General features: G+C 42.4%; 1 protein-coding gene across 1 annotated transcript; it reads right to left on the bottom strand.

Annotated features, from left to right (window-relative positions):
* Window positions 1-1,330: 1,330 nt before the first annotated feature.
* On the bottom strand, window positions 1,331-13,763 carry LOC141978465 (ras-related protein Rab-18-B-like). Its single transcript, XM_074940602.1, has 7 exons — window positions 13,613-13,763; window positions 13,453-13,508; window positions 12,814-12,875; window positions 8,715-8,787; window positions 7,603-7,721; window positions 6,107-6,173; window positions 1,331-5,047 (listed from the first exon to the last, which is right to left on the bottom strand). Exons 1-7 carry the CDS (start codon window positions 13,663-13,665, stop codon window positions 4,875-4,877), a joined length of 603 nt encoding a protein of 200 aa, XP_074796703.1. The 5' UTR covers window positions 13,666-13,763; the 3' UTR covers window positions 1,331-4,874.
* Between the last annotated feature and the right edge of the window lie 277 nt (window positions 13,764-14,040).

Raw genomic sequence — 14,040 nt, 5'->3', positions numbered from 1 at the left:
ATCAGCCAACTCCCTCAGCATCCTTGGATGCATTAGATCTGGACCCATCCTACTTCTCAGCTTCTGCTCACTCACCCATCCCATATTAAGGGCTCTCCTGCCTGCTGCATCATAACACCATATGCATGTTCCAGACAATTTTCAGATGTATCACTCTTCTGATATCTCAGTTCTTCCTCCAGAGTCCTGCAAAATACCCATCTGAGCTTACCCACTCAACCTCCTTGCTTCATTAGCTCACATACAGGGCTCCGTCTCAGTTTCTCTGCCTCTGTATGGACTCCCTGTTTGTGGTGATATACAGTAGATATGAACAGGACTGAATTATGTAACATTTACATTCTGCAAACCAACTGCTGAGGGCTGAAACAGCTGTCCCTTTTGTGAGATGTAACACACTGTGCATGTGAATATGTGGTGGGGCACACCAGCAAACCACCATTCTCTTTTACTTTGTGATGAATTGACTTGAATCACCATCTTTCCAATAGTCACATTTTATACATTGCAGCCAGTAAGGTGAAGTGAGATGTTATTCTTCAGGCTGGTTTTCTAAGAGGCCATGGTTCTACAGCTGTTGCTAAGAATATTTAAAAGCTGCTTTAGGATTTAAACATTTTCTCATTGGTCTGTGTTTGATTGAGCTCATCAAGTGCCCCCTGACTTTGTAGCATGTTCTTCAGACTCAGATTTCAGTATAGGAAAACATGCAAGGGCTGATTCTCCAACTGCTTTGCACCTGACACCATCATTTACTTAGGCAAATCAGAACTATCCACTCACTTACACCAGTGGCAGTTTTACACACCCATTTTACACAAATGAAAATGACTCTACAAGGAACAAGACAGTACAGAATCAGGCCCATAACTGCTTCAAAATAAGGTAGGACAAATCTGGCAAGTAGCAGAATGTTTATATTTATAAATAAATAATTTTATATTACATTTGTTTTATTACACTAATACACGACACACAACCATATTAAGAAAGAAAACGTGCGATTTATTTTTATGGACTTGATAGGTATTACCATCAAATGCTTTATTATACACTAAAAGTTAAAATTCAATAATTATTTCTAACTTGACAGTGTCCTTTAATAGTGAGACTCAGTAGGGGATTTTTATTATTATTTTCTTCAGATGTCACATACAACAGTTCGAATTTTAAAATTCTTCCAGTTTTAATTATCTGATGTTTCCTGTTTATGCTGTTTGGGCACTGTTTGCACCTCTCATCTTGAAGACTTTTGTTTTTCTTTATAGTTGGCTTCTAGACAATTTCATTTTTAGGTTTTCTTGCACTAGTTCAAAGATAAAATAGTTGAAAAGCAAACAACTTTTTTTTTTTTTTTAACTAAGCTGTTTCCACTGGAATGCATAACATTCATGGAGACATTTCTATGATGTTTCAGTTTTTTAAAAGTTTAATTTTATCAAACCTAAGATGGGGTCATGTTTGATATGAGTGTCCATTTGAAACTCTAAAAATACTGTATTAAAAAGACCAATTAAACTATTTTCTATTACAGTAATATTCCATGCACATAAAGGTGTGCATTTTTCATGGCAGGGTACATTCTTAAATGTCTGCATGTGGGTGGTCTAATCTCATTGTTGCTAATGAGAGTGTGTAGCTAGAGACCTACACACTGCTTAGTTATTGATACTACTTACCCGTATGTGGGGGGTGGAGTAGCAGGATCTTGTCAGTGCAATTAATTAAAGTGCAAAAGTAGACTACAACAGGAGGGAGCTATTAAACAGCCATTATTTTAAAGTAACAGCATATTTTAAATAGTTTACATCCATATAGCTACCACAGAGCTTAGAGCCCATGCCGACAGATGGAGAGAGAAGATACAAATACTGTGAAATGATGTTCAGTATTACAGACAAGGAGGCTGGGGCATATTACTTGTTTGTAAGGTAGGAGAGGCAGTTTGTTACATTTAGTCCAGTAGCTGATGAGTAGCAAACTCCTACTGAGAGGGTGGTAGACTCCAATTATTGTATCTATGGTATTCACATAGCACCAATTAGCACAGTATCTAGGCATGGCAGCAGTACAGTCACAGAATGGAAGCAGCTGCACAGCAGTGGCTGCTGCACGCAGCAATGACTGTACACGTGCTGCGTGCACACACATGCTCTCTCACCCATGCACACTGCAGTTCTGGAACTTGTGCTAGTAGTTCAGAAACAGCTATGCACATAGGGAAAACTGCCTGTAATTTTTAAGGGCTGAAAGGTAAGCCAACCTTACGTATAAGGTTGGGGGGAGGGATAGCTCAGTGGTTTGAGCATTGGCCGGCTAAACCCAGGGTTGTGAGTTCAATCCTTGAGGGGGCCATTTAGGGATCTGGGGCAAAAATTGGGGAATGGTCCTGTTTTGAGCAGGGGATCAGACTAGATGACCCCCTGAGGTCCCTTCCAACCCTGATATTCTATGATTCTATGGTAAGTATTATAGTTGCAACTCTAAGATGCCCTTCTCAGTCTCTTCTATTTCTGATTCCATGAATTCAGATTTCCTCCTGATCCCAGCCAATCCCCCACCACCTACTCTCACCCTTAAATTCCCTTTTGTTCTCTTCTTATTCATTCAACAGAAGCTTCGGACCTTTATATTATTCAAGGGATGAATGTTAGGGCTTGTCTGCATGGGACAAGGAGAAATAAGCTACAGTGAACTAAGGCAACTTTACTTCTGAATGAGAGCATCCACACAGGGATGGAATGTGTTTTAATTTAGGCATGCTGACTTCACTGCTTTAATTGATTTGTCTTAACTTTCCTGAGTGTCACGCTAGTGGTCACCCTCTTCCACTCACATGCTAGGTAGAGCAGGATAAGAGACTTTTGAGACTAATTTAAACACCATAATTAGCGTGAAGCCTTTGGATATTCATTTGTAGCTTAGCTAAAGAGAACCATAAAAAGAGAGTTCCCACAGTGCACATGGTCCTCTGTAAATCAGCCCAAATCATGAGGACCTTCTTGCAAAACCTGCTGCATCTAACTTATTTATTGCTGTCACAGTGATCTCTTCTGCTGGCTGAGCTTGGCTGTTGAAACCACCAGCCAGGTTCTTGTCTCAGTTGCTGATGAAACCTGGCAGTAATTCTACAGAAGGCAACATACCTGGGGTCAGAATCTGGCCCAGCAATTTCAAAGTTTTTAGAAGAGCCACAGCTGCATCCATAACTCAAACTCTTATATCAAGAGAAATGATTCAGTGTAATGGGAAATAATAAAGGTAAGTGGCAACTAATTACCAGAACTCCACTATGGAAATTGTAAGAAAATGGACAGAAGGATCTCGTTTTCAGTGGAAAATCCTGTAGAACCTCACTTGCTGTCACATAGCTTTAAACCAGATTTTGTATTAATCACATTTACAGTTTGAAGGGAGACTGACTACATTCCTGATCCTGTAAGGTGCTCCACCCAGGCAGACCACTGTGCCCACACACAGCCCTGTTAATTGCAGTGGGGATCCGCACTGTAGAAGTGGCTTGTGGAATTAGAGCCTAAACCAATACAGTTTTAATAGTCACTGATCCTAGCTGGTGGTAGAAATTATGTAAGAAGCAGTGAGGAGTAAATCTACACAGAGCTGCATGTAAACTCCTGGGTTTGCAAAGGAGAAGTTAGTGGAAAAAGGCTACCTCTTCAAGAGTATGACACTGAAATGATGACTGTCCTCACCCAGAGTATTTTGGATAGGCAGCTAGATTACATCCGACTTGGGAATGGTTAGCAGCAACATATACTACATAGTGTAGGCCTATATCTTGCTGGTCATGAGTAAACTTGCATATAGCTCAATTTTAGTGCAAGGTTAAACTGTAAAACAAGGGTATGACAGGCTGACTTCTGGAGATAGTGTTTTGGGATGAGCTGAGGTAAGTGGGAATACTTTGAACTGATAAGCTTAAAATGTAGCTAAGGTGAGGACATAAGTGATTGGGCCCTACACAATCTGCAAAGCAACTGGTCCTTACGTGATCCATATGATGTCCAAACCAATTACATTTAAAAAGTATAGATGTTAGTAGCTAGAAAAATGTGTAGTGTGTGATATGATTTGCAATTGTGATGTCACCCTGTATCTAAACCACCGGCGTCTAGGCCTGGCTAGTGTGGGCAATAGAACTGTTCCATGCCTAATGAAATAACTTGAATGATGAGCTGGAGTTGAACTGAGTTTTTGGATCTGAGAGAACTGGATGAAATGTTCTGGATAAGCCCAGTGGAAAAGGTCTCGGAGGAAGTCCCAGCACATAAAAGCACCTGAACCAGGGAGGCAGAATCAGTGATTATCCCAGATTGTAGCATGGGAAGTGTCTTTTCAACACTTCAAGGGAACGTGGCTGCCTGAGGACCTCGCACGCTTACTGTAGCGATTGAAAGCTTTTCAATAAAGACTGTGGGTTGGACAGCTTGGCTCTAGTATTAGCCCTCTGATGAATAACACTCTGCTGCTATCTGACACTATAGTCTTATTTTAGTGCAAGTTCAAAATTTCAGTATCAAATTGTATGTCACACACAGGGGAAGATAAGAGGGTAAGAAGAGTACAAAAGCATAACAACTGTTTTTGAGCAAAGAATGTCGGAGCAAGAGGCACCATGATTCATGCAAATAAATATCCATTCCATTTTTGACAATATAGTAACCATCAAATCTATTATTTTAAAACCAGGCAGGTGTGTTGAAACGAACTCAAATGTATGCAGCTAACCCATCTGAGTTGGTCCCATAGCATAAATCACACGTGTCCAGAATGGAAGTTGATTTGTGTCTTTGGAAGCCCTTAGCAACATGCCTGAAAGTCCAGCTGGTTGGATGGAACAGGCATCTGTGAATTTAAGTAAGTGTACAGTATCCACCACAAAAGTCTTCCTCTGTGTGTGCTGCAGTCTCCAACTGGACTCCGCACTTTTGTTTGTCTGTATCCCAAAGTCCTGGAGTCTGTAAGATCTTTATGACCACTTCCTCAAAGGCACATTGTACTCCATCCCGTGTTTTAGCACTGGTCTCTAGAAAGAGGGTAAAACCAATAATTCCTTTTTTTTGCACAGAATTTTCCGCTTTATAAAACAATTATCTTTGGAGGGGAAGGGATGCTATTTTGTTATTTGCAGCTGAACTTTTTTCCTCCTCAGAGCTCGAGTTTACTGACAAATCATCCCACAGCAGCCTGAAGAGTCTAATTTCCTCTAAAGGGAACTCCATTGTTTCCCCTTCCTTTTTGCATTTTTAAATTGAAACTTCTCCTCAGGTTGTGATCGATCCTGCACATATATTTTTAGAAAAAGATGGCTCTAGAATGTAAAGTTCTCCCTATACTCATTCGTTCTGCTTCATAGTTAATTCTGCCTTACTGTGGGGCAATGGACTAGATGACCCCTTTAGGTCCTTCCAACCCTACATTTCAAGAGGCTTCACCACTTGTAGGTTCTCATTTCATTGCATCTTTGCTCATCTTCACCATGATACCATCTCCCCAAGACAGACTGCATTCTACAATTGGCTATAAATTCACCTCCATAACTGTACAAAAAACTCAAAGTTGGAAAATAGGAACTGGTCAAAATTCTGGGTATCAGCCCCAGATAAAGATTCCAGTCTGAGCAGAGTAAGGCTCTGGGGTTTGGGAACACAATACAACACATCTTACTTTTAAGTCACAGATTTAAATGTGGCTCCCAGTCAATGACACTAATCTTATTTTCAATTGAAATTATTAATGTCTGCAAGATAAGGGTTAGACTGGTGCCAATCTGTTAGGTACACATTATGGGCCTAACTTTCAGGGTACTGAGCACCCAAAACTCCAGGTCAGGTAAATATGCAGCACCTCAGAAAATAAGGTTCTCTGTGCACACATAGGACACCAAGGCAGTAAAGGAGTCATGTTAATTTAACGAAAGGTGAATCTGAAAGGTACTCACTGCTTTCAGCCATCTGTAGCTGCAATAGCCCAAGAGTAACAAAGAATAATGGCCTGGAGGAGAGCTGCATTCTGTTCATTCATGCTCAGCTGCAACAAAATAACTATCCTATTTGTATATCTTTATTGGCAAAGAACTGCATACCTATAAAGAGCATTGAGTGTTTCCTAGCGAACTGGAGTCCCTCCGTTTTGTTTATCTCACGATCTGGCTGCAGAGAAAAGAAAAGAATAAAAGTAAAATATGCTATACTTGCCAGACCTTGGGAACTCCAAGGAAAAGTGTCATTGTGGGCATATTTTCTAAAACTCCTCCAGACACATCGAATTGTTGCTGCAAATCCATAAGTCTATACGGTGATCATAAATGACTGAACGGTTCCATTAGGCTTTACAACCACTGTAACACTGGTTTAAAAATATCACAATTGTATTGGTACTAAGAGCAGTATAACCGTGGAAAGATCCCTGGATCCACTACAGCATTTCAGAATAGCTACAGAAAAAATTAAAGGGTCTAAAAGATGGTAAAAATCAGGCAGGTAATAACTGGGCAGATACAGAATTTTGAGTCAACTGACCTTTGTCTGTTACCTCTGATTGATTCTGAAGAACAGGGTGAGATTCACAAAAGTTTTAGTTAGTTGAAAAGTGACTAAAGAAATATTTGACTCACAGAGGAAACACAGATTCAGACACCAAGTTTTCACCTGCAGAGCGGTTAAATCACTGACTGGATTGTGAGACTAAAGGAGGAGTTGTTCATAAAGACCAGTGTAGGAGAAAGAGTGGAGATGTTAGTGTGTGAGGCTGACAAACGGGTGGACAAGGCTGGAAGCGTCTTCAGGAGATAACATGCCAAGAGTGGACAAGGAGGAAGGAGCAGAACTGTAAAGGGCCTTGAAGGCAAGCACAAGAAGCTTGAACTCAGTGTGATGATACAGAGCGAGTCAGTGGAGGCATTCAGAGAGAGTGATGCTGTCAGAGCGATGAGCAAGAAAGACGATTCTAGTCACTGCCTTCTGAATAAATTGGAGGGGGTGAGGTGTGTGTTAGGGAGGCGAGCGACAAGGAGGCTGCAGTAGTTAAGATGGGAAATGAGGCCCATTGAAGAAAACTAAACAGTTTAACAGTGCTATGAGTCAGACGAGGAGGGAGAATGACAGCAGATCTGAAACCCAGAGGTAACACCTACAGGGAGACCCAGAGGCTGAGTCTAAGACATACCGCTTGGCCAAAGAGTCAGGAGGAAGGGACAGCAGGGGAGAGAGGGTGGGGTCTTGTAACTCGGATGGCACTTCACTAGAGATGCTCAGGAAGAGTTCCAGTGTAGTTTCTTTTCATTAAATATTATTTGCTCTTTCCATTCTTAATCTTGTTTTACAACAGCTCACCTGATTTAGATCATGTCACCACTCCGGGACAGTTTGCACAAAATTCCCAAACAACCTTCTGCCTCTAAGAGGAGGCAGCAAGGAAAGGAGATCTCCAGCCTGCCCCATTTCAGGTTTTTCAGTCAAAGCGGCACAGACCAGGTATGCTGCATGCAGGGCTGTGAGCCTCCTGGTGCACAGGAAACACCTACTGACCAGGAATGAGAACCAAGTGTATGAGCATAAGATGACACAGCTCTAAACTGACCTTGTCAATTTTATTGCCAACTAACATTTTTACAATGTTGCGCCGCGTAGCATACGTTTCCAGCTCGTTCAGCCAGGTCATTAGTTTTGTGAAAGTGTCTTTTCTCGTGACATCATACACTAGCAACAAAAGAAAGGGACATGGTCAACTGCAGATTCCTGGGCTATTTTTACTGCATTAGTGCTGCACTCATTTCTGATGTCTTTATTCATTTGAGATTACTTTCAGATAATTGTAGGAGTAGTAGATGTGATCTCTCGGACAGTAGGAATGGCAATTCTAATCCCTGATGACTCAGAGTAAGTATAGTGATGATAGGAAACAAACACCTGTTCCTGTAATATTTAAGGTTGGGGAACCCAACCTAACAGCTGGGGCTTTATGCTGTTACTGGCCTTGAATTCAAGAGCTGACAGTGGAACTGCAGGACATTTTAAAATAGAAAGTTATGTATTTAAGGGGGCAGTGGAGTGTGTTCATGTGTGGGTTAGCAACAGACATTTGGAATTTTCAGTACTCTTTTAAAAAGAGACTTCTGGTTATTGGTAACTCCACAACTGTGCTTACTTATCACTAATTAGTTGAATAGAGCGGCAGACTGTACCACAGAAGGAATGTATATTCTGTATAGCAGGTTATTCAGCTTTCATAATCACTTGACAATAGGAATCAGATTTTTTCAACTCATGTGATCACAAAGAATGGGACCTGCCATAAGTTATTTGTGCTTTTCACCAGGCACATTTGATATTGTTTCTGAAGAGGGAAATAAAAATGTCTCAGGAAAAGCAGACTTGAAAAACAATTTGCTTTGTAACCAGAAATACTCCAAACAGAAATTACTGTAAAGCTGAGAATGCATCTACTCAATGGTTGAGCTGTCTGTAATATAAAGTCTACAGCTTTTTAATATAAAATGTTCTGAAGACTCATCATTTCCTGCTGATAAAGGTTAGGAGCCAAAACTCAGCCTAGTGGAGCAGGCATATTGTTAAAACCATGTTAATTGCTCCTCTTGCCTTTTAAGTGAATACCACTGCTTTTGGTAAAGAGGTATTAAAATTTAGTTAGTGATAATGATTTCACAGTTGTGCTAATCATATTCCTCCTACCTAAAATAACAGCTTGAGCTCCTCGGTAATAACTGGGAGTCAGTGTCCTAAACCGTTCCTGTCCCGCTGTATCCTACAGAGGAAAAACCAAAAAGATTTAGAACTAAAGGGTAATTTGCAATATGTGGCATAAACAAAAAAAGTTAACGCTGCTTTGACCTGGAATCCTGTGATTAGTATACATAAAGCATAGGAGATGTAGAGTCAGGGAAACAGGCAACAAATATTTGGAAAAGTGATGAGATGAAAAGAAAAACCATGAAAAAAGAGAGGTTATAATTGAAGTTTAAAGTTAAAGAGGATGTCAGGCTCTGAACAGGAGTAAAGAGGTGAGAAAAGCTAATGGGACTCAGATCTGGAAGGCCATTTAAAAATAAATAAGGGAATAATACTGCAAGCAAAACAATACTATATATACAATGAGCAGGGTTGGAAGTGGAAGAGGTGAGGAAATGGGAATAAATATTCATCCAGTGCAAGACACTACACTGCAGGCAGGAGGAGCAGACACTGGGTTTGATTCTCCCATTGGCTTATCCTGCAGTAGAAGAAGAGGGCCCGGTATGTGTAAAACATTTTGAGGCTAGCAGGATCCCAAGCAGATGAGAAATGAGATTAAAAGTTATTCACAGGTCAATTCAATTATTAGTGCAATACCCTATATTTCCCTCCAGAAAGACTTCAAACATCTCCAGAGTGCATTATGAAATCCAAACCCGCACAGAAAGGACTATAAAGGGGCAAAGGAATATGAAATTTTACCCATGATTTCTTTTATTTAAGTTAAGTGCCAGTGTTGACACAAGAACAAATGGATATAAACTGGCCATCAATAAATTTAAGACTTGAAATTAGGCAAAGGTTTCTAATCATCAGAAGAGTGAAAGTGAAGTTCTGGAACAGCCATCCAAGGGGAGTAATGGGGGCAAAAAATCTAACCGGCTTCAAGACTGAGCCTGTAAAGTTTAGGAAGGGGATGGTGTGATGCAACTGCCTACAATGGCATATAGTCAATCTGCGACGGCAAGTAGCAAATGTCTCCAACGGCCCGTGATGGGACACTAGTTGGGAAGCTCTCTTAGTTATGACAGAGAATTCTTTCCCAGATGTCTGGCTAGTGGATTTTCTCCACATGCTCAGGGTCTAACTCATCACCATATTTGGGGTCAGGAAGGAATTTTCCCCCAGGGCCAGGTTGGCAGAGACTCGGGGGAGGGGGGCAGGGGTTCACCTTCTGCAGCATGAGGAACAGGTCCTTGCTGGTTTGAACTAGTGTAAATGGTGGATTTCTCTGTAACCTGAAGTCTTTAAATCATGTTTTGAGGACTTCAGGTTTCAGAGTAACAGCCGTGTTAGTCTGTATTCGCAAAAAGAAAAGGAGTACTTGTGGCACCTTAGAGACTAACCAATTTATTTGAGCATAAGGTTTTGTGCGCTACAGCTCACTTCATCGGATGCATCCGATGAAGTGAGCTGTAGCTCACGAAACCTTATGCTCAAATAAATTGGTTAGTCTCTAAGGTGCCACAAGTACTCCTTTTCTTTTTTTGAGGACTTCAGTAACTCAGCCAGAGATTATGGGTTCATTATAGGAGTGGGTGGGTGACGTTCTGTGGCCTGCAATGAGGTCACACTAGATGATCACGATGGTCCCTTCTGGCCTGAAAGTCTATGAGTCTGCTTCAGAAATTTCTATTTAAATATATGTAAGGATTACAATACCTAGACATGCTGGACATCTACACCATCATGTAATTTCTCTACTTTTTTAAGCAAATATTCAATCATAGGTTTGGCATGGTATTCACTTACAAGGGCTGACCTGTTTTTATTAAGCAATTTGTTATTACACCCTTAAACCTCCAAGTACAAAAGGATACAACAGCAGAGCACTCCTTTGTACCAATGCAACTGTCAATATGAAAGAACAAAAAAGAAATGGCTTCTAAATGTTATCCTCAGTTTTAATAATAATGAAAATCCTGCAGTGTCTGATGCAATCTTAGTAAAATAAACACTTAAAAATTTCTCCTGGATACCTGACTAATGGAAAAGAAGAGGAAAGATTTTAAAGCCACTACACAAAAGTGATGTTCTTAGAAATCAGCAGCTCTGCTTTAACATCTGGCATGCTAAGGCAGATCACATATAGCCACAGTGAATTTCAGAACATTCCCTGCTGAGCCTTTATGAAATTGTAAAGTACACAGAATGCAGGGCAAGTGCTATGTTCCAAGTCTGTTTGATATTCTAGAGATGACCAGTTTCCCCACCAAGCTTTTGAAATCTTATTTGTTTTCCAAATACTAATTCCAGAACAGCCGGAAAAACAAATTTATTATTTTCAACCTTATCTATGATTTTTAATTTTTACAGAGCACCAGTCATCAGAGTACCTATGCACAGTACACAGTAAACTGGCATAAACCTTAAACAAAAATGGACTGCATATCTTTCTGTGGGTTGGCGGCTTGTTTATGGATTTTCTTTTATATAATACAGCTTCACGTCAGTAATGAGTGATTTCTCCTGATGCTGTTAACATACTGCTGCAAAGGTATCTTTTTCAGTAGCACAATTTGCACAGACTCTGCCCTTGATTTTGAGCTCAGAACAGCAAGACACAGCCTTGTGACTGAGGCTTGGTTATTTGAATTCCCTCTTGGCAGAGCTGCTTCTTTGCTTGCGACTTGTTCAGAATGCAAGAAGCATATTTCCTCCCTGGTTTGAACAACCATGATTGTATTACTCCTGCTTTATATACAATCAGTGTAAATTATGCAAATTGGCAGGTTACCTATGATAGCATTTTTTGTTTTGTTTTTATTTTAAAGCCTTAATAGTATTGGTCCAAGATAATGTATACGAGGTCTCATGCATACGAGCATCTACCCCCCCACAATCCACCTTTTAGATCTGAGGCTGACAGACAATTGTGCTCTCATGTGTATGGAGCTTTCTCCTCCTGAGTTTAATTTCAGTCTCCCTCACCTCACTTAAACAAGAAAAGCTGAGGATCTGAGAGAGGAGAGGGGTGGAAAGCAAACAGAGAGGAGAATAATAGGCATCATGTATAAATATATTTTTGGGAGAGCGAGAAAGTTTCAAGTTTTTCTTTTAATTTTAAGTGGGACATTTTTAAATAGATTTTTATTTGGGGTATTTTAGAACATGATCATTCTGTTGCACTGAGCACCAAGTACTGTGGATGTGGGTGTGGAGAGGAAGCTTTAAAAATATTATAATTATACTTCCCATGCAGTTGCAGTCTGGTGTCCTAATTTTCAGAGGTTCTGAATTCCTCCACTGAAGCCAACAGTTGTGGGTGAAGGCTCAGACCCTCTGAAAATAAGTCTTTAGCCTTAAACAGGGATTACAACACTAAATTCCCCTTTCCCATTAATTGATGGAATGGGGCAGTGCATGGCAAGTGTCGAAATAAAACTGTCTAGAGTTTGTTTTCAGCATGGTGCTCCGTGAGTTCAATGCAAAACAGCTAATAGAAATAATACTGCCAAATCCATACAGTAGCTGTTTTGGGCATTTCATCCCCATTAGGTCTTGGCTGTTCAAGGGTTGTCTACCTGGGGCTCAACCCTCCTCTTTCATGTGTGGCTGTGTCTTGTCAAGTCCATTAATGCACAGCAGAGCAGTCCAGGAGAACTAGTGAAGCTAAGCTGACCAGATGTCCCGATTTTATAGGGACAGTCCTGATATTTGAGGCTTTGTCTTATTTAGGCACCTATTACCCCCTCCACACACACACACACACACCCCTTATCACTTGCTATCTGTTCACCTGAAGTGAATCCCAGCTGCATATGTAATGGCAGGAGTGAGCCCTTGGAATTTATGATGCAGTAGAAATAAACCTCAGGATGAAAGTGATGAAATGTGACAAGCTTTTCAAAAAAGGAGCCTTGCCCACTTCACACAATTTTACAGTAGCAGGACCATGGTACTTAAATACTCAAGATACTGTGTATGCAAAGATCTGCCGCATACCCATTCACTACTAAACACTGTTTTAAAGTACAGCAAACTTTAGTAATATAAAAGGGCAGGCTTTTTGTCTTTATCCGTCCTGGGCAAAACTTACCCATATTGCAAGTTGCACTGGATTGCCATCAACCACCATTTTCTTAACTTTAAAATCAACACCTGGTATGCAAAAGAGAGGGAAGCAATGTCAGGACAAACACAGCAAGAGGCTTTGCTATTCTCTGCGTTTAAAGAAAAGGAGTCCTAGTGGCACCTTAGAGACTAACTAAATTGGTTAGTCTCTAAGGTGCCACTAGTCCTCCTTTTCTTTTTGCGAATACAGACTAACGCGGCTGCTTCTCTGCGTTTAGTTTAGTTGCTATGAAGTTCGCCAACATTTGGTACCTCGCGACACGGCAGAGGTACAGTCCCTTCACAGCACGGGGTCGCACACAGCCTCTCACACGGAGAAAATGCATGAACAAACACAGGCCGTGTGGAGTCATAACAGCCAGTTATGAAAGCCTCGCGATCCCCTTTAGGAGACCTCGGCCGCGCTCTTCCTCCTCCCTCTCCCAAATCCGGATCCCTACAGCCGGTGTCATCGCTGGCCCTGGCTTCTTACACCTGCCCTATTTCAACCTCCTACCCCCTGTAACGCTGCAGGTTTGGGGGGCTCCCCTGGGGCGGCCTGGAGCTCGCGCACGAGAACTACGAGATCCCCTGGAGCCCGGCCAGGGAAGCTCGCAGCACTCACCTATCGTGGGGTTCAAGTGCGGCTCAAACGTGTCATCGGTGAATCTCAGCAAGAGACTGCGGGAAAAGCAGAGACGGGTGAGCGGGCCGCACAGGCCCAGCGGCCTCCCAGGACCCCCACCCCCGAAACCGGCCCCGCCGCTCCCGGAGCGCGTCCGCACCTGGACTTCCCCACCGCGCTGTCCCCAACCATCAGCAGCTTCAGCGTGGCCATCGCCTCGATCGGCGCCAAGGCCGGGCCTTGCGCAGCTGCCTCCGCGCCCCGCACTGCCAGGGAGAGGCGCCCCGTGCCCCAGCTCCGCCCTGGAGTCCCACCCCACCGCCTCCTCCCCGGGCCCTGCCGTGAAAGTCCCGGAGAAAGCAAAACACGCCCAATTGCCGCCCGCCCCCAGCCCGGCCGGCGCAGAGCGGCCCGGGAGCGATCCCGGCGCAGGGTGCAGGACACACAGCGCCTCCCAGCTGGGGGACACACAACGGCACACAGCGCCCCCCAGCCGGGGGACACAACGGCACACAGCGCCTCCCAGCCCGGACACACAACGACACACAGCGCCTTCCAGCCGGGGGACACACAACGGCACACAGCGCC

The sequence above is a fragment of the Natator depressus genome, chromosome 27, assembly GCF_965152275.1.
Source record: "Natator depressus isolate rNatDep1 chromosome 27, rNatDep2.hap1, whole genome shotgun sequence".
Taxonomy (NCBI): Eukaryota; Metazoa; Chordata; order Testudines; family Cheloniidae; genus Natator; species Natator depressus.
The sequence above is the reverse complement of the archived record's forward strand: the minus strand, read 5'-3'. Positions and strand labels throughout refer to the sequence as shown.

Coding starts and splice junctions, on each gene's coding strand:
- LOC141978465 (XM_074940602.1), bottom strand. CDS start 13,665: ATGGCCACGCTGAAGCTGCTGATGGTTGGGGACAGCGCGGTGGGGAAG. Junction 7,722..8,714: donor AGCTCAAGCTGTTATTTTAG/GTAGGAGGAATA, acceptor TTTTGTTGCTAG/TGTATGATGTCACGAGAAAA. Junction 6,174..7,602: donor TTGGCAATAAAATTGACAAG/GTCAGTTTAGAG, acceptor TTTTCTCTGCAG/CCAGATCGTGAGATAAACAA.